The sequence below is a fragment of the Bactrocera tryoni genome, chromosome 2 (genome assembly GCF_016617805.1).
Source record: "Bactrocera tryoni isolate S06 chromosome 2, CSIRO_BtryS06_freeze2, whole genome shotgun sequence".
Taxonomy (NCBI): domain Eukaryota; kingdom Metazoa; phylum Arthropoda; class Insecta; order Diptera; family Tephritidae; genus Bactrocera; species Bactrocera tryoni.
In genome coordinates this window covers 7403336-7429149 of record NC_052500.1, presented here as the reverse complement: position 1 = coordinate 7429149, position 25814 = coordinate 7403336, and the positions used below count along the sequence as shown (strand labels likewise).

Here is a 25814-nt window from a genome sequence, read left to right as displayed (position 1 = left end):
TATTTTGTACAGGGTTGTGTGCTATGTAAAATCGGCTAGAATGTCAAAGCTTTTAGCGAAAAGCTTTTATTGTTTTTGTTATATCAGCTGTTGCCCCCATAACAGCAGATTACTAGAATTGTAGCAAACAAAAGTGAAATAAAATTTTTTTTTAAATTTACTTAATATATTTAAAGATATTTGCGGTAAATAGTTTTATGGGTAAAACTATACTGTCACATGTCTGTACGTTACGCAAAGAAGTCCACAAACTGGATAACTACAAATGTGCATTTTTTATTGGAAATGCAAACAAATTAGCGTAAGTATGGACGAAAATGCAAATAATAGCAATTGTTGCAATGGAACGGGTTTTAGTACTTATTATATTTAAATATTATTGTAATATTATTATGTCAATATTAACATTTATCATGATCTTAATTTAGGTATATACATTAGTAGTTTTTTGACGGGAAAATATAAGTGCTTTGGTGCATTTATAATATCAAGGGCATGGATTTAGTAAGAACTGTAAATACTTCTTTTTAAACTTAGATTAAGAAAACAATTCCTACAATTTTTAATTTTTTTTTACAATTCCTTTTTACCTTAATTATTTGCTATCCTCTATTCGTCTCTGTTATGAATATATCTTCTGAGCAAAAGTCAAACATCGTTCCTATATTATGTAGTTAAATTAAGTCAAAACTGGCAATAACAAGCGACACTTATGATAATCTAATTTACTTTCCTCCAAATAGAGTTTAGATTACCGCTACAACAATAACAACAATATAATCTAATTTCACTTAAAGCTTAACGATATAATTCTATTAGTGCTCATAGCACTTGGGGGAGCATCTTGCTTATCCGTAAATAGCTACGTTTGTATATAAAAATTTATAACATCTTAACTAACTACTATATACACGAACAATTTGAGGGGAACATTGTTGGTCATACATACTGATATTCCTACATACGTATGCATAAGTATGTGCATGAACATACAAACATATGAATACAATTTTACCTACTCCTACGACTCGACACTTATGACTTATTATTTAACGTTTGTTTGAAAATATTTACACAATGATATTTTTATGACATTTTACTTACTTGTATTCAAAACTAATCAATTATCTTTTTAAACTTTTATTTTTAAACGCATTATCATGACATACCTATTTACGGTCTTATATGAAATGCCCACACAAACAAAATCACCTTTCATTACTTAGAAAGAGGTTGCGACTTTTATACACAAAGTTATTTAAAATCTATAGATATGACATACATACAATTATATACTTACTTAGTACACACACTCAAGAGAGATGATGAGTATCTCATATGAGAAGTAACAATTTAACGTTGATATTTTGCATTCTGATCTACAGCCAAATTGTTCAAGCAAGCAATGCAAACATCGTTCAACCCATATGAGGCTATATGGATCAAAGCAGCTTCAGTGAGACAGAAGCGTCGTGGAGAGAGTTAAAATGAAGCAAAGATAAACAACTTTAACAATAAGAGTTCAACAAATGAAGTACACAAAATAAAAAACTAAATAACAAATAACTTAAAATAACAACAACAACAAAGTTTATTAAACAACAAGCAAACAACAACCGCTGCGTTTAGCTGTATGAAGAGCGAGGGGAACTCGGAATATCATTTGAGACATACATGTGTGAGTAGCATTCGCATTTGTGCCGGTGAGCAGTAAAGTGCCTAGAGGCAGCAAGCTTACTATATATATGTATATTTATTTTTCAAATATTTTGCTAATTTTTCATTTTCAATTCAGAGGGCTGACGCAGAATTACCGAATTAAAATTCTAAGTCACGAGTCTCATTAAAAACAGTGCTATTTTACATATATCATGGAACAGTGGAATAATGTGGAATTGACTAGCTTAAGGAAGAAATCCTATACATTAAATCATGAATATGATCTAGCTAATAAATGCGTTGTGGCGAACAATAACAGCGACGCGTCGAACGCAGCCGATAATAATGTTAATGACAACAATGTCTCTAATAATGCAAATAAAAGTGAATTATTACAGCCAGGCTCAAATATTAAGCCAAAAGTGACAGCTGAAAATGTGGAATCGTTAGTACGACGTCTCTATGGCATAACAATAAATGAGATCAAAGAGTTGATATCATATGATGATCGCAATTATCTTATACAACCGGACTGGTAAGCACTAAAATTACAATATAACAATTTTTATTGAAAAAATGCTTAAAAAATTACATCAGCCTAAATTGCAGCTACAATATACATATATGTATGTATAGGTACTTACGAAAGAAACGTCTCTAGAAATATTAAAATTTTTCACATTAGAGTTTTTTAATTTCGTTTAGCTTTTCTAAAAAAGATAGCGTATAGCGGTAAAGTATGTATGTATTTCTGTTATATTATATATTTATTATAAATGGTGTTATGATATACATACATATGTATTATATGACTTTCCAACTCCCTTCAGTAACAGGCACGTGACTACCACCCGGTAAGTCGTAAAACATTTTTATAGCTGTAACGCCGCTACTAAAATACCTTTCATCAAACGGCTTCTAATTATTAATATTTACAATTATTATTTGCAAGAAAATTGTACTTGTAGAACAGTTTACTTGTGATCACATATGACTGCACATATATGTATACTTACGTATTTGTACCTTTTTACGCAAGTTTACATGACACAAATATTTTTAGATATACAAATCCATACACACGTATGCACCAATGTACATATGTGCATACATACGTATGTATGCATGTTTCTTCATTGACGGTTAATTTGTTGATGGCGTATAACTTTTTTCATTGCATCCATGCAATTATAGCAGACAATCGAACGTGACCGATTACTTATCATTTCTATTTACACATAGTATGTATGTATATATGTATATTTACATAATTTGCTCCCATATGTACATATATGTACATAGTATTACTATATACATATATTTGAATTCGCCACTCATAAATTTAGCCGCCGACTGAGATAATAATATATGTATGTACATATGTAAGAATGTAATAGCAAGCCTAAAGGTTCGACGCACTTACAAGTGCTATGGAATTGGCAAATAGTAATATAAAGTATATAACGAATGACATACATACATATGTACAAAAGTAAAATACGCATCTTCAATCATATTTCTCATCACTGTACCATTTCCAAATGACTGTTTAGAGCTTGTGACTCTCTCGCCAATAAATTATCGTCTACAATAGCTGGGCAATTAGATGGTTATATAAGTTTTCACTTGTCAAATGATAAGTAGTCCCTACCTCGCATTAGTATTAGTACGTAACCAATTTCTAAGCTGGAATAATTACTATAAAAAAAATCGTTTAGCTATTTGTGTGTCAATGCACAGAAGTAACACAAATGACAAACTTAACTGAAGAAAATTTGTAACTATATTCTTTTTGAGCTTCCCTTTCTTTTTGAAATCTAATCTAATCTAAAAAAAAGGCATAGCACCTATTTCTGGATTTGCAAGTAACTCTTAAACTTCTGACGTTTCTGATACTTTAAATATTACTGTTTTGTATCCAAAGTGAGCACACAAAAATGTTGATATTGTAAAAAATTGAAATTTATATCAGTGTTAATTTCTTAGCCTTTATTTGATTGATAATCAACCACAACCATAATTTTTTAGACTATAATGAAACGTGTATTAAATTATGCTAACTCCACTCAAATACTTAGAGGTATATATAACAGATAATACACATAATAAATAGTAGAAAATACTATGTAACATTAACCTATATAAACGTACATATCAAAACTACACATATACAAAACATTAATGCTTACAACACTACTTCAAAGTGGGTCGTTTTTGGAAGCCAAACATAGTTAAACGCGTTTGACTCTGCAACATAGCGGTTGTTGAGGTAATCGTGGAATTCGATTTAGATTTTCCATTTGTCTTTTGTGATTTCAATGCCGCTTTGGATTTCGTACGCGTTAAGCCCAAACGCAGCTTCTCTTGCGATTTGAAAAACATTGTCGAGTTGTTGGACTTTTGTGATGTTGGTGTTACTGTGTGACTAGAATTTTCGTATTTGCTGTTATCATTATCTTCGTCATCGGATATCGTTATAGCATTATCTATACTATTTTTACTTTCATTATCTACAATATCACCTGCAATAAAGCTAGTATTCAATTTCAAAGCGCACGTACTAGCGACCTCTTCTTCTAACACTTCATCATCGTTTACGCAGCTTTTGTGTTCGTTTTTGCTAATTTTAAATTTTTTTTCATTTTTCATGGCAGCGCTAAATTCTCCAAGTAAAGTTTTCTTCGGCGATGGTGAGTCATAGAGCAATGCTAGTTTTTCCTCCTTTTGGTATGATTGCTTTTCTATTGAATTTATTTCAGCAGTTAAATCTCTGCTTACATTTTTCTTGATTCTGCTGACTTCGTTGACATTGTTTGAAAAAAATCGACTTTTAACTATAGCCGTTTCCTGCAATCTATCTAACGGACTTTTAGGACTATTTAAGGGAATACTCTTCCTTAAATTAGCTTCACAACGCGCTTTCTTAGGGCTGAGTATTTTCAACAGAGATGAATTTTCACAAACGGTTTTGGCACTTTTCGCTACTTCCATACATTGTACTTTGGCAAAAGGGTTATGGTTATTGTGTGTTAAAACCACATTTTGTGTTGCTTCTGATTTTTTGTGTTCATCAGCATCATCGTTATTGCTTTCGCTACTATATCGTCGCCGCTTGGCACTTGGCTCTTCTAGCTCGGTAGCCTTATATTGATACATAGAAAATATTTCGGCTTCTTCAGGTTTGGCGCGCTCCGCACGTGCATTTTCGGTGATTTCTTCGTTAATAAATTTAGTTGAAAAATCTACTTTTCTAAAATCCAAGGCACATTTGTCGTCCTTCACCACATCCTTCGAAATATGACCGTTGGAAAGTGCTTGATATTTTTCTTGCCAAATGCTTTTATGTTTGGCGCGTTTGATTTTATTTTTCGTTGCCTGTGCAAATCCGTAATTCCTATCCGGATGCCAGTTGTCTAGCTGTTTAAATGTAAATGGGTTTAAGTTTCCTAACGCAAGCTGCAAAGCGCGTTCTTGGTCGTCAATTATTATACCTGCGTTGGAGCAGTAGCGTTCCTCTGTGCTGGGTTCAGTGATTTCATTTAACCGTTCCATACGCCTTTCAAACGGATTATAGATAAACATATGCTTAAATGTGGCTTCCGCTTTATGGAACTGTTCAATGTATTCGTCATCCACCTATGAATGGAAAATAATTATTTAATTTGAGCCTTTTAGATGTGCGCACTTACAGTTGTCCACAAAAGAGAGGAGTGACCAGATTAACAAATCAATATTTCAATTTTGGCTAAAAATTTGCAGCCAAATTCATTTTTAACATTACGTACCTGTAAATTTTTCATTTTCAAATAAGCCGGTATTTTTCGCAGTGCTTTCCACATATCTTCTTGTTCCGTCATAAGTATAAATTTACACGCCTTCATTAATCCAATACCCGGAAGCGAATCTAAATAATCACAACCTGACAGTATGCACATGCGCCTAAATTTCTCAAAATTGTAGTTCTCCCTTTTACACCCCATTGCCAAATAAAATTTGTCTGCTTCTACGAGTGATCCAGTGCCATTCAAGTCCAGCTTGAATATTATTTTATTTGCGCCAAATAATGTCAAATCGGAATCTTCGGTTATAACATATTGTGCCACACCGACCTTATTTAACCAGGCCATTTGTGCATCCGCTTCATATGGTGCCACTATGCAATCGACATTTCGCAGCCGACATTCACGTATTACACGCAAAGCCATTTCATGTGTTATATCAACACATCGGCGCATATGTGAACGTGCACCTTCCTTGTCTCCAGCACGTAGCAATGCTGAAGCCATTTCGCGTGATTGCTTTCGGCTTTCCCGTCGCCGTCGTTCAGTCAGTTCTTTCGCAGGCAAGTGTCTGCCATCGAATACCAAAATCGGTTTGATATCATAACTTAACAGCAGCTCTACATATTTCATACAATATTGCATATATTGGTCGGTGTCTTCACCTCTCGCCAACTTTTCAGCACAGCCGAAAGCGCCTTTGTGCAACAAACAATACGTATCCACCACCACGGTGCTGCCCCGTATATCCTTTAAATGTATATCAGATGAAGCTTTCCCCAGAAATTTGATAAGGCCCGTAATGCCCATTTTAGCGCGGAAAAGTCCTATTCTTCACAACTCGAATATTTTAATTATTATTATTTCATACTAATTTGGGATAACTATGTACTGTTGTTATAAACAAACAAATCAATTATATGTGAAAAACAGTTTACATTTGGCGCCAAGAAACAACTGTCATTGTGAATCAGCTGACTGCAAAGCTTTTAGCAGCATTGCCAGTTCAGATTTACTAGTCATTCGATAAATAAGCGAAAAAGCTGTATATCAAAGTTTGCAATGAACTTTTTTGAAACGTTTAAAAATAACGGATTTTTTTTTTTAAATATAAAATTAAAAATAAATACATAGATTTAAATGAGATATATCGTAATAAATGGTAGACAATTTGTAGTTGACATGTCTTAAAAACTGAATTCAAAATACGTCGTTAGTGTTAATATCTAGAGCTGTAACACCTACAACATTAACAATATGCATAAAGTTCGAATTTGCAAAAAGTATTACATCACTTTCTTTAATTTTTTCAGGAATATAAAAAATCCAATTATCGCTACGCCATGGCCGCATGGTTATGTTTTGAAAATTCTGAATGCGTTGGACTCGAAAAAGACAGACTTTATTGATGCGCAGAATCAACTAATGATTTATCTGTGTAAGATTTCCATATGCCTTCTTCTGTTAATTTAAAAATATAACAATATGTTTACTTCATTTACTCTTAGCCAAAGAAGGTATCGTTTGTCCCTCACCTATAACTAATGTAAATGGCAAATATTTTTCGGTCGAGCACATGAATGGCGCAGACTATGTTGTACGTCTGCTGGAATTTGTACCTGGCCAGATGTTTCATGAAGTAGAAAAATCCAATTATCTGCTATATAAGAGCGGAGAATACATAGCTAAAATCGACAGAGCGCTGAAAGTGCGTAAACTATACATATCTATTTTAATTGCGTAAAAAATATACATACATGTCTATATCTAAATTACTTTTGTTTTCTTCACACAGAACTTCCACCATGACGCCTATGATACACATAAAACTCTATGGATGTTGGAATCTATACCACAATTGAGAGAATTCCTCTATGTTTTACAGGACCACGAACGCAAAGCAATTGTTGAAGAAATTATCGACTCATTCGAAAATAATGTACTCAATAAAATAGATGAGCTGGAAAAGCAAGTCATACATGGCGATTATAATGAACAAAATATCATTGTTGAACAATCAAAATCTTCCGCAAGCGGCGAATACAAAGTTAAGGCCATTATAGATTTTGGTGATACAAATAAATCGCCAATTATATTCGAAATCGGCATTGCCCTCACTTATATGATATTGCAGGCAAAGTCACTAGAAAGCGGTGGTTACTTCCTTGCCGGTTACACCGATATACGTCCAATAAGTAATGATGAACGTTTACTATTGAAGTACTGTGTAGCGGCACGTTTAGTGCAGAGTCTCGTTATGGGCGCATATACGCACAGTTTGGATCCGTCTAATGAATATGTTTTGGTAACACAAGAGGAGGGTTGGAAAATTATTAAAGAATTGTGGCGTAATCGCTTCGCGGATATAGATGAAGTATGGCAGACAACAGCTGATAAATATCTTACGCAAAGCGTTAAATAATTCGTTGAAGCAGATCGCCTTCGTGCAATCATTCGCCGACTAGAGCACATGGCATATACCAGCTGCAAATTATATATATAATCACAGTCAATTTTAAAGTTGTAACTTGTCAATTTGTAAAGTCCATCTGTAATACGATTATTATACATGTATGCATAAAATTATTATAAAAATAAATCCGTACATCTATGTACATATGTATGTAAAAGAAAGCATATAGGAGAAATATTTTGGATATTTTCCATTTTCTGTCCCCAAGTTTTTGAGTTATCAATGTGAAATTTTGCATATGTCTTTTTCTATCAAAATGGCTCCTCACATGTCGAACCACTGTAGCTGCCATATAAACTGAACGGTTAAAATCAAGTTCTTGTATGAAAACTTTTTTATTTGTGAAGGGTATAAAGTTAAAACTTTTTCTTTTTTTTTACCTTGAACAGGGTATATTCAGTTTATTACGAAACTTTTAAGCCCCAGATGAAAACGTCGAAAGCCTTATATATGTATAAATAAACAAAAGTTTTGGTCTTGTCTAAAGGTTAACAAAAAGGTCACGGACCTCATAAAATGTAAACAAAGAGGTCATTGAATTTGTAAAATGTAACCAAAGGTCTTATTGACTTTGCTAAATGTAAACAAAAGGGTCATTGACTTCAAATTGTTAAAAAAGGGTTAAGGACTTGGCTAAATGTAAACAAACGGACCAATGTTCCAATCGGATCACTATATCATATAGCTGATATAAAATGATTGACCATTTTCAAGATAAAGATTTCTATATATTCTTTTAAGCTATAAGAAGTACTCTATGAAGGGTATTAGAGTTTCGGTGCATTCTAGTTTTTTCTATTTAATAAAAGTACCACAACGTGCTTTCCATGTGTAAACACATAATTCAATTACTTTTAATTTTACTCGTACATTCTTTACATCTATTAAACACAAGAAAATAAATAAATTTATGTGTACACTTCAAATTCGTAATAGTTAACAAACAAGTATAAATAAGATGATATTTTTGGTGTGCAACAACAGAATTTGAAAAAATAAAAGCACACACGCTGGAGCGAATTGAGTTCATTGCGAATAGAAATTATTATTATAACTTTAAGTCTGTTATTCACACCACTTACATAATTTATATACTATAATATTTACACTAATTTGACTGCTATCTTTCTAAATTTCGCCTACGAAAATGCACTTTTTGTAATTTTTTTGGTCTCGTTAATCGTTCGTAAAATTAAATGTAAAGTTTTAAAGCAACTAATTATTTTATATCATGCTTACACACTAACAGGCTTTTCACTGCATACGCTTTATTGCCAAATTAATTTATAGTAAAAACGTATTATAAACATACATATAATAGAATTTAGCTTCATTTGTATGTGTTAGATTGATTATATTGCATTAGAATGCATTTTTTTGCAATTTGTCCACAAAATTAAACTTGTAAAATAATAAATTAAATGTGTTCCTAAAATTTTTCTCAACTATTCTTCGTTTATGGTCGAAGATTTATTATCAATTCAGTACGAACACTACAAAGTATATATGTATGTATATAAAATATGTAATTGATATTATTTGTAAAATAAATCCAATTGAATAATGCTCATTTAATGATTTCTTCATTATTTTTTTCACAAAACCAAGAAAAGAAAAAATATTGTTTTTTATAACACAATTCAAGTTAAATAAATTAAAAATTTAGTGGCGTTCTAAACCACTGTCACGCTCTACACATTGTACGCACACATAAATACAAGTTATTCGGCACTAATTTGGTTCTCTCGCCATATCTTGCCTTATCCAATATTATACTAAAAAAAATTTTAAGCTACTTTTGGACCACAGTTATTTGTGTTTTAAGCTCAAAAATCTCACGCTACATTTCTTCAAGTTCGTTTCATGTGTATGTATATCGTATATTTGAATTTTCTATAGTAGCTACTTTTTACTTTTGAAGCTATCACTAAATTACATTATACCTTTTAAAATTTTGTGTTAGCTATTAAGACCTACACAAAAAAATATAACGTTGTCAAGACGTGCTAAATAAATCTGCTATATAATTTCTTTATATATAAACCGAAAATATTTACAAACCGTAAGCTTCTAAACGCAACGTCCATTAAAACTGGTACAGTTCTTAGGCTCAGAGGATTCATTTTTAGTTTCAAAAATCTCAAAACTAGTAGGTGGCTCTCCACTTAGTATCCTATATTAGTGGTTTTTTTGTATGAAGTTCAAAAATATGAACATATTAAATTATAAATTCGTATATACAATTTGTATATATGTGTTGATATTGTAGTAAAAGAAGAAATATACCAGGCTTCATAACAAAAATAAACAAATTAAATTAACAATGCATGGCGTGGCACCACAATTCAAGTTGAAATTAATTTTAACTTTTCTCAGACCAACATGAGTTCCGCAAGTAGCTTCGAAATTTTTCAAACATATAAATATAGACGCTGTTAAAAGCGGCGATGAAGTTTAACTACTTTGACGGTCCCTCGCTGACTTTCTCATTTGTTACAGTCGACAAATTACGATTAGGCAATGTTGACGAAGCCGTTGCTAACGCAGTTTCCGTCATGGCTGCTTGTGCTATCACAGTTTGTTCTGGCATCACTGTCGCCGCAGCTGGCGTCGTTGTTATAGCCGCTGCCCTGCGTAATGCACCGCGCTGCCGTGTCGTTTGTGCGCCTCCTGTGCCGCCAGTTGTACCGCTTTGTTGACGTTTGCGCTTTTTTACAAAAACAAAAGTCGAGTTTAATAACTGTTGTTGCCCCTGCGTTGAGGAAAGATTTGAGCCGGCTTGACTATGTGCCAATGTGACAATCGAGCCTGTCGCTGAAGATCCTGGTGTGCGTGTACTATTTAGTGCATCTAACCATGGCAAGTCAAAATCATTTAGTGCACTTAATTTTGGTACCAGCTCACCAAAGGCCTGCACAGGTAGGTCATTAGTAAAGCAAATGGTTTGTATCGCATCCGGTTGTGGATAAAAACTCAATAATGGTTGTTGATCGGGTGGTATTTGGATTTCGTCCTTGCAGTGACGTCGCTTCAATTTTTCTATGCGTCGCTGTTCACGTATTTGCTGTACATCCCATTTTTTCCGCCGCTTCTCCGCTAGTTCTAATTTTTCATGACGTTTAAGGAATGCCTCGTCGGATAAATTTTCGGTTCCCTCAATGCAATAGGATACCGTAAGTTCGTGTTCTGTCCATTTGGGTATCTCTAACATGGGTGCATCAGCGTGTAGTGCTTCAACTTCTTCCTTCATAAATTCGTAGCCATCGGCCACAATCTCCTCGTCCTCCCACGCACGCGTGCAATACATCTGGTCCGTTGATATGTAAGCACAACGACGAGATTTGTTTTGCCGTAGTTGAGTTTGTAAGTGTGTACTGCTGCGAAGCGAATGAGTTGTGATGTTCTTTGCTTTCTTTGACTGATTTTCAATTTTCGGTGAAGCTGGCGATGCAACCATAGATCGCTGAAATAAAAAACTTGCAATAAATAAAATTATAAAATTTAAGTTTGAGGGCAAATACATACCTGATCAGAGAGTTCACCAAGTGATTCACAACTTGCAGATTCATCAGATTGCAGATCTGGTGCATGCCACAACATTAGTGGCATTTGTTTGCCCCGACTTGGTGTTGGTGGCGTAACACATACTTGGGTTGTGGTTGTTGTCGTTGTAATGGTGGGGACCAAAGATGGTACTACAGGCATCGAAGCATTTGTTGTAGCCGGAACTGTTGTTACAGGTGTGGTTAATTGTCGGATAGGTTTAGCACCACGCGTGACATGTATAGGCGACATTATTTGCTGTTCAAGGGGCTTGGAATGTACCGAAACCACATCATTACTATCCTCGGTGGTATTACCGGTAGTTTCGCCGGCTTCCTCCATGTCACCATCATCTTCTTCTTCTGCATAATCGTCATTTTCATCTTGTTCCGCTTGTGTCTTGCTAGCTGCACTGTCATCCGCCTCGGATGTAGTGTCTGAAGTACCGGTTGTGGTCGAATTCGGGCTATGATCAGGCAGACTAACACGATGCAATATAATTTTACTTATAAGTTTACCATTGCACTCGCCAATAATATTTTGTCCCCCAGGAGCTGCCACTGTTGCCGTTGGTACAGGAGACATACGACTTGCTAGCACTGGCTCTGCTTTGCGTTGTATTTTTGCCAATGGTGGTGGCGAATTCGCCGTTCGTTTTATATGACGTTGTAGTTGTTTTTGTAACTCCTGGACTTGCGTCTCAAGCTGCTGATTCTTTGAACGCAATCCATCAATTTCCTCATTTTGAGCTGCAAGTTGTTTGTCCTTAACTTGAAGTTGATCACTTTGCGCTTGTATTAAGTCCAAATGGAGTATCAACATAGCGCGTAGTTGCTTGTTTTCTTTTATAAGCGCCAAGTAATCCGCATTTGCCACTGATGCAGCGCCGCCACCACCCCCCGCATTGTTATTAGCTCTAATGTAGTTCTTGCTTTCCGTTGGGTGACAGTAAACATGATCCATATATTTATTGTTGGCATTTGGAGTTTTGTTACACTTATTTTCCATTTTGACTGCCACTCTACCAAATTTTATTTATTCATACGATACCCGTTTAAGTTTTTGATGTTTTACAATTGAATTATCGCTTACTATCTTTGCCTGTTTCTTCATAACACCACGCGTTGAACGAATATTTGTTTTCACAATTTTGCCAATTTCTTTTTGTGCTTGTTTCTTTTTCTCGAATCCACCATTAAGCTAAAACGAAATGCGTAATTTCGCCCACCTTTTCAACATAGTGCGAAAATTCCTATTTTATAGCTTCGTTGCTTAAATTAATTCGACAATTTAACGTTGAAATACAATTGCCCGACTAAGAATTTTATTAATTTCCGATGTAAACTTGATCCAGGTACCTTTACAACTTTTTACTATACGAATTTGAATTGGTTCTCTCCGTTTATTTATAATTTGAAATCGGACAAGAAAATTTTACACAGCAGAACGACGTTTATTTTTATTTTTGGCATCACGCTTTTGTCCACCACCGGCTGCGCATGCATGCTACATAGGTTGGCAGTACTGCCTTACTAACCAATTGGCTTGCCAATAAGAAGAAAATTTATTAGTTTCAGAGTTGTTTATTTAATTTAATCAGAGAAATATGTTAAATTTTTACATTCCAAATATCGAAATATTTGCTTATTATAGAATAATAGTCAACATTAACAAAAAAAAAAAACAATTTTTCTCGATTTTAAATAATACGAGTCACACTATTAAAAGAGTATGAAGTGGTGAGTTTTATCTGTCATTAAAAGCTACCACTGCCGTTTGTTGTTTTTGGCGCAATTTCTAAAGTTTATACATTTATAACTTATGTGAATATTTTGTATTAAATTTAACTTGTTATAAGCAAATAAACATAAATATGGTTTCAGTATATGAAGATAATGTAGTCGAAGATTTACTTAACGGAAATTTACATGAATTACCAAGCGATGAAGAAAATGAGCAAAATGGCATGGGTGGAGAAGATCTTTTTGGCGAAGAAGGTGAAGCTGGTGGTAACTCGGGTGAAGCGCAGCCGGGTATTAAAGTTGAGCCAAAGAAGCGAACAGTGCGAAATCCGAGACCAAAATTATCTCTGGATACTTTGACGGGACCGCGCGGCATACATACAATAGAAGAATATTTCAAGGATATTAGTTTCAAAGGAAAAGGACATGAAAAACGTGACCTAGATGAGGTGATGCGTCGTATGACACATTGGGCACATCGGATGTATCCAAATTACAAATTCGACGATGTCTTAACAAATATCGAACGTATTGGCAAGAAGAAATCTCTTCAAGTACATATGTCACGTTATCGTCTGGGTATGTTGGAAAACTTGAAAAACATTGGTGACAAAGCACATGACGAAGAGGAGGATGGTGATGCAGATGCAGCAGCAGATGAACCCTTTGACGAGTTCGATGCATTATTGGGTGAACAAATTGCCATATCAAAAATAGCGCCGCGTACGCCTGCACACTACAGTAGTGGTGGTGCTGATAGAATGGACGCGACGTTTACAGGCGCTAGTACCAGTACTTTACACACACCATCATTTAATCGCGGTAATGCAGTCATGTCTACACCATATACCAACAGCGGCCACCCAGGCCATAAATTAAATGATGGCGACCTAGCGCGTCCACTACCACCGTCACAACCGGCATCTCCTGCTCCCAAATTAACAGCAGAGCAAATGGCGCGTATAGCAGAAAATCGTCGTATAGCATTGGAGAGGTTGAAAGCGAAAAAAGAACGTTTAGCACAACAGGCAAACGTAACTGTAGATCTAACAAAGACCATACCAGAGGAGGCATAACGTTTCGAAGTAATTGTAAGTTTAAATGTTTATTTTTACTATAATTTGAATGGAAATCTTGTATTTTATAAACAAGCTGTAGTTTTTAAATACTTCTTTCAACAAATTCGGGTCATTCGAATATTACGTTCTTTCGCTTTTATATCACAAAAAAAATATTTTTTATGTGTCCCTTAAATAAAACATTTACATATGTATGTTCACAAGCTTCTTCATTGCTTTATTTGAGCGAAATTGCGTATGTACTTATCTTTACTATCACGGATTCGATAAGTTCCTAGAGAATTATTCTCACTGGTATTTAAAAAACATATGTATGCATTTTGTATTTAGCCAAAGGCTCAAGTACAAACTTACATTCTAAATCTATAAATATAAATAACATAATTTTGTTTTGTCAAGCCTATAAAACATGTGCGTATGAAAATAATAATTCCGATAAACAATATTAATGAGTTTAAGTATAAAAATTCGTGGTGAGATGAGTGTTACAATGAGATGGGTGCCAAAAGCGTCATTATTATTACTACATTACTTCAGCTATATGAGGTTTATAAAATACTTAGTGGTTTAGCTCAAAATTTACATTTCATAGCCCAGGTGTCTGCCTTATGGCAAAAATATTAGCACAAAACACTCATTTTACTAGTTTTAATCACGTCTTGACTGTTCACAATGCGCATTCGGTATATTGATGGAGATTTGCGGAACTGCCGAGAAAATGCTGCGCACTTTATCCAATAAACTGCTTCCAGCATCTGTCGATTTTTCCGCTGGTGTTTTGATGGGTTCTATTTTGAATTTTGTGCCTGGTAGTTCCACCTTTTCAGTTGGGCTTTCGTCTCTATTTACCGAGTCTTCGATCACCTTAAGCACACGTTGATAGAGGAATGACTGACGGAAAATCGGTTTCGACAGACTAAGATGATCATCTTTTAGCACGTAAAAGTCACCGTAGTCAAGGCGCGCTGAATCCTCAGTTACGATGCGCAATGGGAATTTGAAGGAAGTCAACATTGTTGGTGCGCCTTCGGCGATAGTGACAACCTTAACATTACGGAAGCATGTATGTAAACATGCCATAAAACGATTGTGCATTGCAAGTAATTTCGGTGCTCCTTCTTCCATTTCTTTTACCTCAATGGATGGGGAGAGTATCACTTGCATGTGTTGCTTCCATTTGGCAATAGATGAGCCACGATGGGGTGTGCCCAGGAAGAGGATGGAGGATGTGCTATTCGCTATTTGATTAACTTTCGGATCGGGGTCATCGACGGCTTTCATAAGCATTAATTTGGTGAGTATGCCACCCATGGAATGACCAATCCAAACGACCGGTCGATCATTGCCAACATCTGATTTGGACAGGCGTTCCAATAATGATGTAGCGCGTACATCTATTTGTCCTTGGCCTTTTTCGCACGGGCAATACTTTGTGAAATTAGCTGACCACTCTGTGACCGCAGAGGTGTAGTCTATACCAATGATTCTGAAATAAACAAAAAAGCACATTAGCTATTATAATACAAGAAATAATCATGTTTGGCTACCTTGTATTTGGATAATCATCTGGCAGCCACTCCATTGGCCAACAGTTGGTGTAATCTTCACAGTTATCTTGATTTTGCCATTCATTGCCAGGAACACTAAATTCACCACAACAACCTTCGCCCGCCTTCAGTGGTACATCTGGATGTACTACCTCCCAATCGGACTCAAGCTCGGCCGTGCTCTGCAGTGCTTCCACAAGTTCCATAGTCGCCGTGTCGCTAATTTCCAAAGTTTTGTTTTTCTCCTTTTTAGCTGCTTTCAGTATTGGATCTGTATCAACAAACATTCATATTACATATTGCATATTGACACATTTCAATAAAAATCACAAACCTGTTGCTTGCTCCTTTAAGCTATTATTTGAACTAACGTTGCTAACATTACTGGCGTTAATTCCATTTCCATTTTTGAACAGCTTACCATTGCCACGTCTTTGCTCGCCAACCAAGAACACATCATCAGTTTCGCTTGTGTAAAAGGCATTCTTGCCATATAAACCCAATTCGGTGGGATTTCGGTCTTTTTGGCGCCATGTGATGAAAACACCGCCCAACAGTCCGTGTATGAAAACGATATCAGCTTTGGGCTTGGCGCGCGTGCGCAAACGTGGATGCAATGGATAGACATTGGGTGGATATTGCACATGATTGGGATCATCATGATCCAGATTAGCCATCGTTTTGGCCGATATCACTTGCAAACGTAAATCGGGACATTTCATCCATTCTGCCAATCCGCCAATCCAACCAGACGCGAAGAAATGCTCCACACTATCTTCAACAAGCGACATATTCGCCAACACCTTACAGAGTGTCGAGAGGGTTTCATTATCGTCGGCAAAAATTTTACGCAACTCCATAAGATGTGTCAGACCACCCTCGTTGATTATTTGCTTCGCAACCGCTTCATCCTTGGTTATATGATGTAGGAATGCGATAATTTCTTTTAGCATGTCCGTGTCCTGTACAGATAACGCGTTAGCTTGATCCTGTGTAAAAAATTCATCGATGCCTTCGTGTGGATACTGTTGTGGAAAGTATTTGTTGAAAAAGTTATCAACGCAAGAATTTGGACGTAAACGCGCTAGCATATCATGGAAGTCGGCAAGCACGAGTTTGGGATTCTTAATGCAGCCACGCATATGAACCGGCACGAACCAACGTGAATCGGCGCCAGAACGTGCCAAAGAGATGGCGGTGCGTGCATCGCAAATTTGTGCCAAATGTCGAAAGTCCCAGTCCTTTAAGTGATCGATGCAGGCCAATTGTCGAACGGCCTTGAGACGTTCATGTTGTGAACCTGTTTGTGCGATATTCAGCAAACGCCAGGCTACTGAATGTTTAACGGCTTTCCACCACTTGCCAATAGGGTTAATTATGATACTGATCCATTTCTAAAATTAACGATTACATTAAAATATCATTCTGATGACTTTTACAAGATATTGTATTAAATATTTGTTTATAAGAAAATTTGAATAGTTTTCAACTATATATGCAATAGTCAACAACAACATTCTTCCACTTTTTAATATGTATATACCTTTTCATCCTCTTCCTTTTGTTTCAATTTTCGCATTGACTCCTTATAAATATGGTATTTAATATATATGTAATCTGGACGCTTTTTATCAGTATCTGATGGTGCTGTATCCACCCATTTCGATAAATACTTTCGAATCCTTTGTTTTTCAAACAAAATTAAGCCACAACTGAAAACAACATATCAAATAGAGAAATTTTCTTTGACGTGGAGGTTTTTAACTATATTTTAATAATCTAACACTTTGAATAAAAATAATAATACAATATTATCTCACTAGTATTAATAATAAATAATTAGTAACTGATAACACAATAATTAGTCCTAATAGTTCTATGAATAAAACTTGCTATCTGTATAAATCATCTTTATATGCATGTACCATATACTAACTGTTGGCGCTTTTATTATAATCATCTGTATTGTGTTTTATTCTTTCCTATGTGTCTTTCTAGATTGCGCCACACGTGAGAATTTGTTAAATCTATAAAGTTAGTCAACACATTTAACCTCCTGAGATTTATACTATGCAGCCACTTAACACTACTAAATGTGCTTATCATTTTTTATACGTAAGTTGTTTTGTATTTTTAAATTTTGGCAAATTTCCCAATTCCTATAGTTGTTATTATTTTATATTTGCACTTGTTTTTTAAATTCGGCAATTAACATACCTATGTAAATATATACATGCACAAAATACGAACGTGAGCCTTCCTCAAACGTGCTTTCATGCAATGATAAAACCAACCAACCCAAAGTAGCCGCGTCATGGCCACGGCGCGTTAACTAAGCCAAAACAACTTTGTTTGGTCGGTTTCGCTTTAATTTTTGTCTCATTTCAACAAAATCGCGTGATTATGCACGTTTGTTTTGTTATTTTAATTCGTTGGTCTATACTCATCTGTTCTTCGATCGTTTTTCCACCAGTTGCTGACGTGAAGAAATAGTTTTCTTAACCTTTAACTGGAGACATGGTTTTTGTGTAATTTAAATGGTGACAAGCGGCCTAAGACGATAGCTTGCTGCAGTCTTTAAACCATGAAATGAATATATAAAATGATAAAATAAAACTACTCAATAGGCTCGCTATTACAAACTTTCTAATAAAATCTATGTAGGAATTAAAATCAGGGGGTGAAATGATGTTCACCCACTCCGCTCGGCCTGTGAGACCGCTTGTCACCAGTTAAAGGTTAACAATAAAGTAACACAGGCAAACACAAACATATGTACATGTATAAATAGTACTTTTAACAACTTTTAACTTGTTAAATCTGTTTAGCAAGTTACAAATACATAAAAACAATTATTTTTTTAATACGCCATTGGATATTAAATAAAATAGTTGTTTCAGGCTCATTAATAGTTTGTTTTTGTTTACATTTGCGGTGTTGTCACTTATGTACTGTCAAGGCTTTTCGGTTTTTATCTTCATTGCATTTTCCAATTGGACGTAAACAATTTTGTTTACATTTACAAATTACGCCGGTGCATTTACAAATAAGAACTATAACAACATAGATTTGACGTAATAAAAGTGAATGCAACTACCAAAGTTCTGTGATTAGACAATGTAGCAATCACTTGGTTATTTTTACATGCAAATAGTTACTGCATGAGCTAATACGCATATATCTGTAGTTGATTTCACACATTCTTGTTAATAAATCTAGTATAGTATATACACGATATTAAAAATATATCTGCTATCGTGTCAGATCATACGATAAAAGTAGCCACTATAAAAGTGGAATAGAGAGAGCGAGATATTTCAATGTGGTTTATGTAAATATCTATGTAGAATGTTTTAAGGCGCCAATAGCACGGAAATGATTTGCTGCTGTTGTTTGTGTTAAGATCTAACAATCTTATATGTTTTTGACTAAAAAATTTTAAAAATAAAGTTCTATATGTAAGATATTTAGATGTTTATGAACACAACAATATTTTTTTACTCGCCACTTATCTATTACAAATTAAGTTTCTTCTAAAGCGAAAAGTGGGTGTGTTTTTACAAGTACAGTAGAAACAAAAACAACTGCAAATTTTTACATATAGTATGTATTTTGTTGTCTGCCGAGCCCCTTAAACTTGTTTTTAATTTTGCCAATGTAAACAACTAAACACATACATACTTATTATTTACTTGCTTTTATATAGCGCGGTGTGTCTTTTCTGGGCCTACACATACAATACGTCAAACTATCGGGTGATCTTTTGATGATTAATCGCAACGATGTGTTTTTTTCAATTAAACTCATATAATAACATACATACATACATATGTATGTATATATTACAAAATACTACATTTACCGTCTGTCGACATAATATAAATATTAGTAAGTCATTAAATATGTATGTTAACAAATATTGGAATAAACTTAGAGATAGAAATTACATTAATTTAGTAGAAACTGTTAATCTATGATTTACTAATCTGTTTTTTCACGATTTATATTTTTTAACTATTAAATACTTATATTTGTAAAAAGCTTAACTATATATTTAAAGCTAACGTTTTTAATGTTCACTTACGTTGTGAGGATTCCAATTCCACCCAAAGTCTTTGGGTAACGTCTCAATGTATTTGTAAAACCACCTAACGTAACTTTAGACATTATATGTTCAGCAAAGTTTCTTTATAAAAATGTTTGTATTTTCACTAATTTATTTTACAGAAGTAATTAAATATTTTCTTATGATGGTGGTCTTTTGCTTAACCAAACTTCAATGTAATGATGACAAACTAGATATTCACTAGTGCGAGCGTAAAAATCGCCTGATTTTCAATACTATATGTATATATGTACATACGTATTTATATCTGTTTAGTTCAATTTGGTGTACACTAGTTGGGACGATGACACCTTAGGTGTGGTAGAGGCGCGACGTGCGCAGTAGAGGAATGCTAAACACGTCAGCTTCGCTGTTTTTCACTTAATTCGTTTACTCTATTCCCTTTGAATAATGTTTGTAATTGTTTTAAAAATATCAAGTCTAGGGAATCTGAAGTCACCAGCCCGCTATTAGCACACACCTTTGACACACTTTTTATGCAACAGTTTATAAAATAAGTGCCTTATAAAGTTAACTGATTTACGCTATCACTAACGCATAAAAGTATCTTCGAGGAAGTTCTAGTTGCTTTTGTGACTTTATTAGATTCGAAACCTCCAATTAGTTTGGATTTCACTCTATTTTCACTTCCATTTTTATAAAATATTTAATCCATTTTTATTGTTTTAAAAGTCTTAAGTTGTTGAACTTCTTGATAAATATTTAGTAGTGTCTTTGTTGGGGCGAATTTTTATTTCCTCACTTAACTTATCACTTCAAATTTCTGTTGTTGAATGAATCGCCGTGCGAGACTCGCCAGCTAGAAATACAAAATTTTGGCCGAATGACAAATGTGTTGTTATTGTGGTTGTTGGATTTTTGTTTTCTCGCCTTTTCCCATGTTTGTTATTATCGTTTAATTTGTTTTCAATTGGACATTCTCTGACGTTTGTAGCATTTATTTTTGTAAGTTTGTTATTATTATTATACTGTACAGCAGACAACAATTTTTTCAACACGTAGGTAGAGGGTGGCTTTGTAAGACAAAGTATGTTTCATAAAAAAAAATTATTTTCTTTTGTTCAGTAAAGAGAACTGTGTTTATGACTCGTTATTGATTTTAAAAAACGCTTAATACACATTTTGAGAGATTTGAATATAATGAAATATAACTCCTTTGGCTTGATACCTTTTGGAGATTTATAACAAATTATGTCTCTTGATCACCCTATAGTCTGGAATTCTGCTCGATCAGCTGTTGAATACGTCAAATGATTGTGGCGAAAACAGCCATAAAGAGAATTTGTGCTAGCCCACAAAACAAAAACATTTTTTCTTTTTATTTCTACATCCAACAACATTTTTTCACATACAAACTCGTTTCGCTACGTTCTATTTTTTGGCGGGTACTTATTAGTGCATATAAACATTATCAACATCAACACAAAGGTGAGAGTTCAAGCAAAGATTTGTTGATTACAAAATCGAAATTCTATTTCAAAATAGGGGTAAACAACAACAACCAAGCCTAATTTAGCTATTCGCGTGATACAAGCTAGGCTTTTAGTTAGTGACTTAATATGCCAGATTCGATGAGTCATGGCGAGAGTTCTTCCATCCCACCAACAAAGCTTAATGTGGCAAGTGCCTCTTTTGGAGGAAGCACTTTTTGGCAGCGTAGAGAGGATATTTTTAAACGTCTCCAGCAGAGTGCAGAAAAGTGTAAACAAAAATTTAGTGGCAAAAAGGAATTGGCCACGGAAAAGGATGATAGTGTGGCCGAGTTGTGTGAAGCATTAGAAGACACATTTACATACGGTTTAAAACAAAAACATTCAGTGGTTACGTTAACAGCGGTCAATTTGTTTCAAAATATGCATGAGATTGTAACAGGTGAGGGGAGTATTTTAAGTGATATTAAAAAATATATATTAATGTAAAATTTTTGCCCAAAGGCAATAGCTTGGGCATCAGTGATAGCAATGGTGACACTACATTTTGGGATTTTTGTCAAATTCACTTGACTCCACACGAACGCGAACGTTACACACAACTCAATCATGTCAGGACGAAATGTGGTCTGGGCAAGGCATTTATACGTGCTACATTAAACGAAAACTCACTGCAGCGATACTTACTCACATGGCTGGCAGAGGAAGACCACTTGCACCGTTATTATACGCAATGGTCGCTTTTGTTAGACGCCAATGCCAGCAAAGAATTGCCACAAATTATTGGTTCCCTAAAAGATGTTCTCTTTGCTTTGACCGTTAATTCTACTGAGTTGAATGCACCTACGCGCATAACACCACTTCAACCGAATAAAGAGGAACCCGTTATATATGCACCTACACCGGTTCCTGCTGCCGTCGGCAAAAATAAGCGCAGAACACAACCAGTGGAAAGGCCTATTTCAACTGCCAGTTCCACAGAAGATTTATTGAAGGTCATTCAAGAAGTCACTAAAGTGGCAGCCGAAAAAGAGCGTGTGGATACATTTCAAGCTATGGTAGAACTACCAGCGCAGGAAGAAATTGAGACTACACCGCCAGATCCCATAGAACCGGAGTTAGCATTTCTTAAAGAGCCCTTACCCGACATTTTTCCATCAGTGGTCGCACAAAGTGAGCAGCACTCATTGACAACAGCTAACACCGCCAGCATACAGCATAATTGCAACGATGATAAACAATCCGTAAACGCAGTGAGTGCGCAAGACGATGAAGACAGGAGTGACACATCATCGCAATATAGCAAGTCATCGTCTGCCAATTGCACCGTTAATCATGCAGCTATGGAAGAGAAATTACGTGAAATGGAGGAACGCTGCACGTTATTAGAGACGCGCGTTGCACAACTGACGCGTGATAATCGTCAGCTTGTAAGACGTTTGACACAAAACTTCAATGGACTAGCCATTGATCCCACCGCCTCCTTGGCTACTAATTTTCTCATAACCATTCCAACGGCCGAATTGAAAAAGACAAAACATGGCACATCCTACTATGCCTACGAGATACACATAACCATGCGTCAAAATTTGGAGCACTGGTCATTATTGCGTCGCTATCGTGACTTCCACAAACTACATAAATCACTATTAAATACTCATCCGACCGTGTCTTCGGTTGAATTTCCACCGAAAAAGCATTTTGGCAATATGAACTTGGCCTTTGTGGAGGAACGTCGTCAGCAATTGCAAATTTATTTGTTGAATGTGGTGGAAATTTTACCACAAGTCGAGGCTTGCAAGTCGAAGGCGGAATTGCAAAGAATATTTCCCTTTCTGCGCGAACGGTAACAGGATTGTCTGTTGTTTCATACGTTTTTCGTTTAATAGTATTACATTGTTATTCACTTGAAAGTGCTTGTTCGAAGAACTTCTTTATTTTTTTTTTACCACTGTCAATAGTTTGCTGTTAATTTTTTTTTCCATTTTTTTGTTCCATGTTCTAAACATACATATGTACATATATTATAACTATATTTAATAAATTTATAGTATTATTAAAAAAATCTGTATGTTATATATTTTCGAAAAAGATTTTAGTATGCTTTTCTATAGCATATCTACGGTGAAAGTTGGGAATAGTGAGTAAATATTGTTTAAACCTCTTCATGTGCAAAATTTCAAATCGATAGCTCAAAAACTAAACGACAGACGGACGTGGCTCAAACATCTCAGCTCGTTATTCTGAATATTTATTTATTGTATACACTTTATAGGGGGCCCGACAACTTAACTTAGTACAAAAGTCGTGGCAAACTTAATATACTTCAAATTTTTTTTGTAGACTATTGCCGAACTGACAAACTTGGGTGGTTAAAAATCCAAATCTCTGTCCCCCTTAATATTCCCAGCATTGAAAACGATAAATTTGCAATATATGTACATACATATATAGGTATATACACACAACATTAAACACATAAATCTCACCACATGCAAAATTTCTAAAGTTGCACCAAATAAAACAGGACGATTTCACTTATACTTATACAAAATAGGTTGTAAACCAATTTATTGCGAAAATATAATCTACAAATAATTTGCAGCAACAATTAAAATGCATGTATGTGTGGTAAAATGAAGAAAAGTATATAAATAAATATAAGATTTTCAAAATAACTTGCAGTACAGCACATACAACAGGAGTTCAAACGGTTTTTATATAATGCAGCCAATTTTTGTTGTAAAATCAGACGCGCACAGTTAATTAACTGAAGAATTTAGTTATTGGAAAAATTATATATAACTAAATTTGTGTATAAATTAAGTGGCGAACAAACGTAGGGGAAGTACATGCTTACAGTTTTATGTATGTACATATTAACATACATATGTATGTGCACGTATATGCTTATTTTATGTATAAAAACAACAAAACAATTATTACTTATAATAATATTAATAAACGTTAGATAAACTACATAGTTCAATATGCATTTGTGTATGTGTATATATATTTTGTAAGCACTATGCTAAAACTAATTGTTTAACGCTTCAAACGAAGAAAACTGTTTTATATTTTTTTGCTAGTATATTGTAGTGGTTGGATAGTTGGTGGCGTGCAGTGTTAGAAAAAATTGACATTCAAGCATCTTTACATACGTACATAAGTATGTTTGTATGTATAGACGCTGCTTGCGAATTTGTGTATTTTCTAGCAAAACGCAATTGTTTTTAGCTTCAATAGGTTTCTTTCTTTTTATTTAATTAAATTATGTACTAAGGGCTATATATTTTTGTAGTTGTTCAGTTAGAATTTAACATATACATTTTGCATGTTACTTAGCGGTATTTCATTGTTTTGATTTTAATAATTTTGCATTGCAGCGTTTTTTGAGCGTTGGTCAGAGTGGAAGTGGGCGAAATATAGTTTGCGCATGCGTGTGGTTCTACGAAAATTGAGAGAATTCAGAGTTAACCCTAATATGGTACAATATGCTTTATATTTTTTTACAAAAGATTTACAATTATTTGCCATCCACATATTTTATCAACTTTTTTCAATTAAATAACATTGTTTTGTTTGCGTAAAAATTAAATAAATTCCAAAACTAGAAAAAAAATAAATTATACCAAATATTTGGAAATTTTGCACCAATTATTTTTTTTACTTAAAAATTTAATAATTTTGGAAGTTGTATAAGAAAAATAATTACTGTATAAAAAATATTTTTACGTAAAATTTTATACCAAATACTTGTTACGTAAAATTTATCAATTTTGAAATATTAAAAATTTGTTAAAAAACAAATTTGTATCAAATAATTTTTTTAATGAATTGATTTTTTTCAGATATTTTAAGTTAAAAATACATACATATTTTTCTTTAATTTCGGAAATATATAAAATAATTATTTTACATCAAATACGGTTTACGTAAATAATTTAACTATTTTGGAATTATTCAAAATTTGTTAAAAAAACAATTTTATTAATTAAATGTTTAATTAGGTGATTTTTCAGACATTTTAAGTTAAAAATTCATATTTTTCTCTAACTTGGATATTTATAAAATAATTATTTATAAAATTTATAAAATAATTATAAAATAAAATTTATAAAATAATTATTTATTAATTTGAATTAATTATAAAATAATTGATTATAAAATTTATAAAATAATTTATTTTATAACAAATATTTTTTAAGTAATAAATTTTTGGAAAATATAAAAATAATTATTTCATATCAAATATTTTTCTTACACGAAAAAAGTTAACTTTTGGGAAATGGTAAAAATATAATTGCATACGAAATTTTTTTACGTAAAAAATTTAACAATTCGAGAATTAGCATAAAATAATTATTTTATATATGTACATAATATATGTATGTACATACATATGTATGTATTTTTTAATTTATTGATTTTTTCAC

General features: G+C 34.0%; 6 protein-coding genes across 10 annotated transcripts; 3 read left to right on the top strand and 3 right to left on the bottom strand.

Moving 5' to 3' along the window:
- The first annotated feature begins 149 nt into the window (after window positions 1-149).
- On the top strand, window positions 150-8077 carry LOC120768647 (hydroxylysine kinase). 2 transcript variants are annotated; one of them, XM_040095416.1, is made up of 6 exons: window positions 150-301; window positions 1386-1678; window positions 1796-2194; window positions 6752-6876; window positions 6947-7146; window positions 7234-8077. In XM_040095416.1, exons 3-6 carry the CDS (start codon window positions 1872-1874, stop codon window positions 7858-7860), a joined length of 1275 nt encoding a protein of 424 aa, XP_039951350.1. In that variant the 5' UTR covers window positions 150-301; window positions 1386-1678; window positions 1796-1871; the 3' UTR covers window positions 7861-8077. The 2 variants fall into 2 exon arrangements, with proteins under 2 accessions (XP_039951350.1, XP_039951352.1); XM_040095418.1 differs by having other exon boundaries at window positions 1386-1703.
- Window positions 3626-6312, bottom strand: LOC120768643 (exonuclease 1). The gene is made up of 2 exons (XM_040095413.1): window positions 5445-6312; window positions 3626-5295 (listed from the first exon to the last, which is right to left on the bottom strand). Exons 1-2 carry the CDS (start codon window positions 6246-6248, stop codon window positions 3853-3855), a joined length of 2247 nt encoding a protein of 748 aa, XP_039951347.1. The 5' UTR covers window positions 6249-6312; the 3' UTR covers window positions 3626-3852.
- A 653-nt stretch (window positions 8078-8730) lies between the features above and the next one.
- Window positions 8731-12938, bottom strand: LOC120768645 (protein male-specific lethal-1). The gene is made up of 2 exons (XM_040095414.1): window positions 11437-12938; window positions 8731-11374 (listed from the first exon to the last, which is right to left on the bottom strand). The coding sequence occupies exons 1-2, from the start codon at window positions 12460-12462 to the stop codon at window positions 10370-10372; spliced, it is 2031 nt and encodes a 676-aa protein (XP_039951348.1). The 5' UTR covers window positions 12463-12938; the 3' UTR covers window positions 8731-10369.
- Window positions 12939-13279: 341 nt separating this feature from the next.
- On the top strand, window positions 13280-24995 carry LOC120769752 (protein TIPIN homolog). Of its 2 annotated transcripts, none has more exons than XM_040096913.1 (2): window positions 13280-14287; window positions 24765-24995. In XM_040096913.1, the coding sequence occupies exon 1, from the start codon at window positions 13328-13330 to the stop codon at window positions 14270-14272; it is 945 nt and encodes a 314-aa protein (XP_039952847.1). In that variant the 5' UTR covers window positions 13280-13327; the 3' UTR covers window positions 14273-14287; window positions 24765-24995. The 2 variants fall into 2 exon arrangements, with proteins under 2 accessions (XP_039952847.1, XP_039952848.1); XM_040096914.1 differs by lacking the exon at window positions 24765-24995 and adding an exon at window positions 17821-17941 and having other exon boundaries at window positions 13281-14287.
- Window positions 14458-20725, bottom strand: LOC120769750 (protein SERAC1). Of its 3 annotated transcripts, XM_040096911.1 has the most exons (6): window positions 18567-18620; window positions 18040-18325; window positions 17366-17534; window positions 16157-17216; window positions 15823-16093; window positions 14458-15761 (listed from the first exon to the last, which is right to left on the bottom strand). In XM_040096911.1, the coding sequence occupies exons 3-6, from the start codon at window positions 17399-17401 to the stop codon at window positions 14924-14926; spliced, it is 2205 nt and encodes a 734-aa protein (XP_039952845.1). In that variant the 5' UTR covers window positions 17402-17534; window positions 18040-18325; window positions 18567-18620; the 3' UTR covers window positions 14458-14923. The 3 variants fall into 3 exon arrangements, with proteins under 3 accessions (XP_039952845.1, XP_039952843.1, XP_039952844.1); XM_040096909.1 differs by lacking the exons at window positions 18040-18325; window positions 18567-18620 and adding an exon at window positions 19907-20725; XM_040096910.1 differs by lacking the exons at window positions 18040-18325; window positions 18567-18620 and adding an exon at window positions 17748-17836.
- On the top strand, window positions 17878-23379 carry LOC120769751 (sorting nexin-29). The gene is made up of 4 exons (XM_040096912.1): window positions 17878-17937; window positions 21162-21376; window positions 21434-21820; window positions 21883-23379. The coding sequence occupies exons 3-4, from the start codon at window positions 21508-21510 to the stop codon at window positions 23226-23228; spliced, it is 1659 nt and encodes a 552-aa protein (XP_039952846.1). The 5' UTR covers window positions 17878-17937; window positions 21162-21376; window positions 21434-21507; the 3' UTR covers window positions 23229-23379.
- Window positions 24996-25814: the final 819 nt, after the last annotated feature.

Bases quoted from the DNA above. Each gene is read 5' to 3' on its own strand.
- LOC120768647 (XM_040095416.1), top strand. From the start codon at position 1,872: ATGGAACAGTGGAATAATGTGGAATTGACTAGCTTAAGGAAGAAATCC. The intron at 2,195-6,751 runs GTAAGCACTAAA...TAATTTTTTCAG, and splicing joins TATCTTATACAACCGGACTG to GAATATAAAAAATCCAATTA. The intron at 7,147-7,233 runs GTGCGTAAACTA...TTCTTCACACAG, and splicing joins AAATCGACAGAGCGCTGAAA to AACTTCCACCATGACGCCTA.
- LOC120768643 (XM_040095413.1), bottom strand. From the start codon at position 6,248: ATGGGCATTACGGGCCTTATCAAATTTCTGGGGAAAGCTTCATCTGAT. The intron at 5,296-5,444 runs GTACGTAATGTT...TTCCATTCATAG, and splicing joins TGAAAATGAAAAATTTACAG to GTGGATGACGAATACATTGA.
- LOC120768645 (XM_040095414.1), bottom strand. From the start codon at position 12,462: ATGGAAAATAAGTGTAACAAAACTCCAAATGCCAACAATAAATATATG. The intron at 11,375-11,436 runs GTATGTATTTGC...TTTTTATTTCAG, and splicing joins TTGGTGAACTCTCTGATCAG to CGATCTATGGTTGCATCGCC.
- LOC120769752 (XM_040096913.1), top strand. From the start codon at position 13,328: ATGGTTTCAGTATATGAAGATAATGTAGTCGAAGATTTACTTAACGGA.
- LOC120769750 (XM_040096909.1), bottom strand. From the start codon at position 19,989: ATGTCTAAAGTTACGTTAGGTGGTTTTACAAATACATTGAGACGTTAC. The intron at 17,535-19,906 runs GTAAGTGAACAT...TGTTGTTTTCAG, and splicing joins GGAATTGGAATCCTCACAAC to TTGTGGCTTAATTTTGTTTG. The intron at 17,217-17,365 runs GTATATACATAT...CGTTAATTTTAG, and splicing joins AAAAGGAAGAGGATGAAAAG to AAATGGATCAGTATCATAAT.
- LOC120769751 (XM_040096912.1), top strand. From the start codon at position 21,508: ATGCCAGATTCGATGAGTCATGGCGAGAGTTCTTCCATCCCACCAACA. The intron at 21,821-21,882 runs GTGAGGGGAGTA...TTTTGCCCAAAG, and splicing joins TATGCATGAGATTGTAACAG to GCAATAGCTTGGGCATCAGT.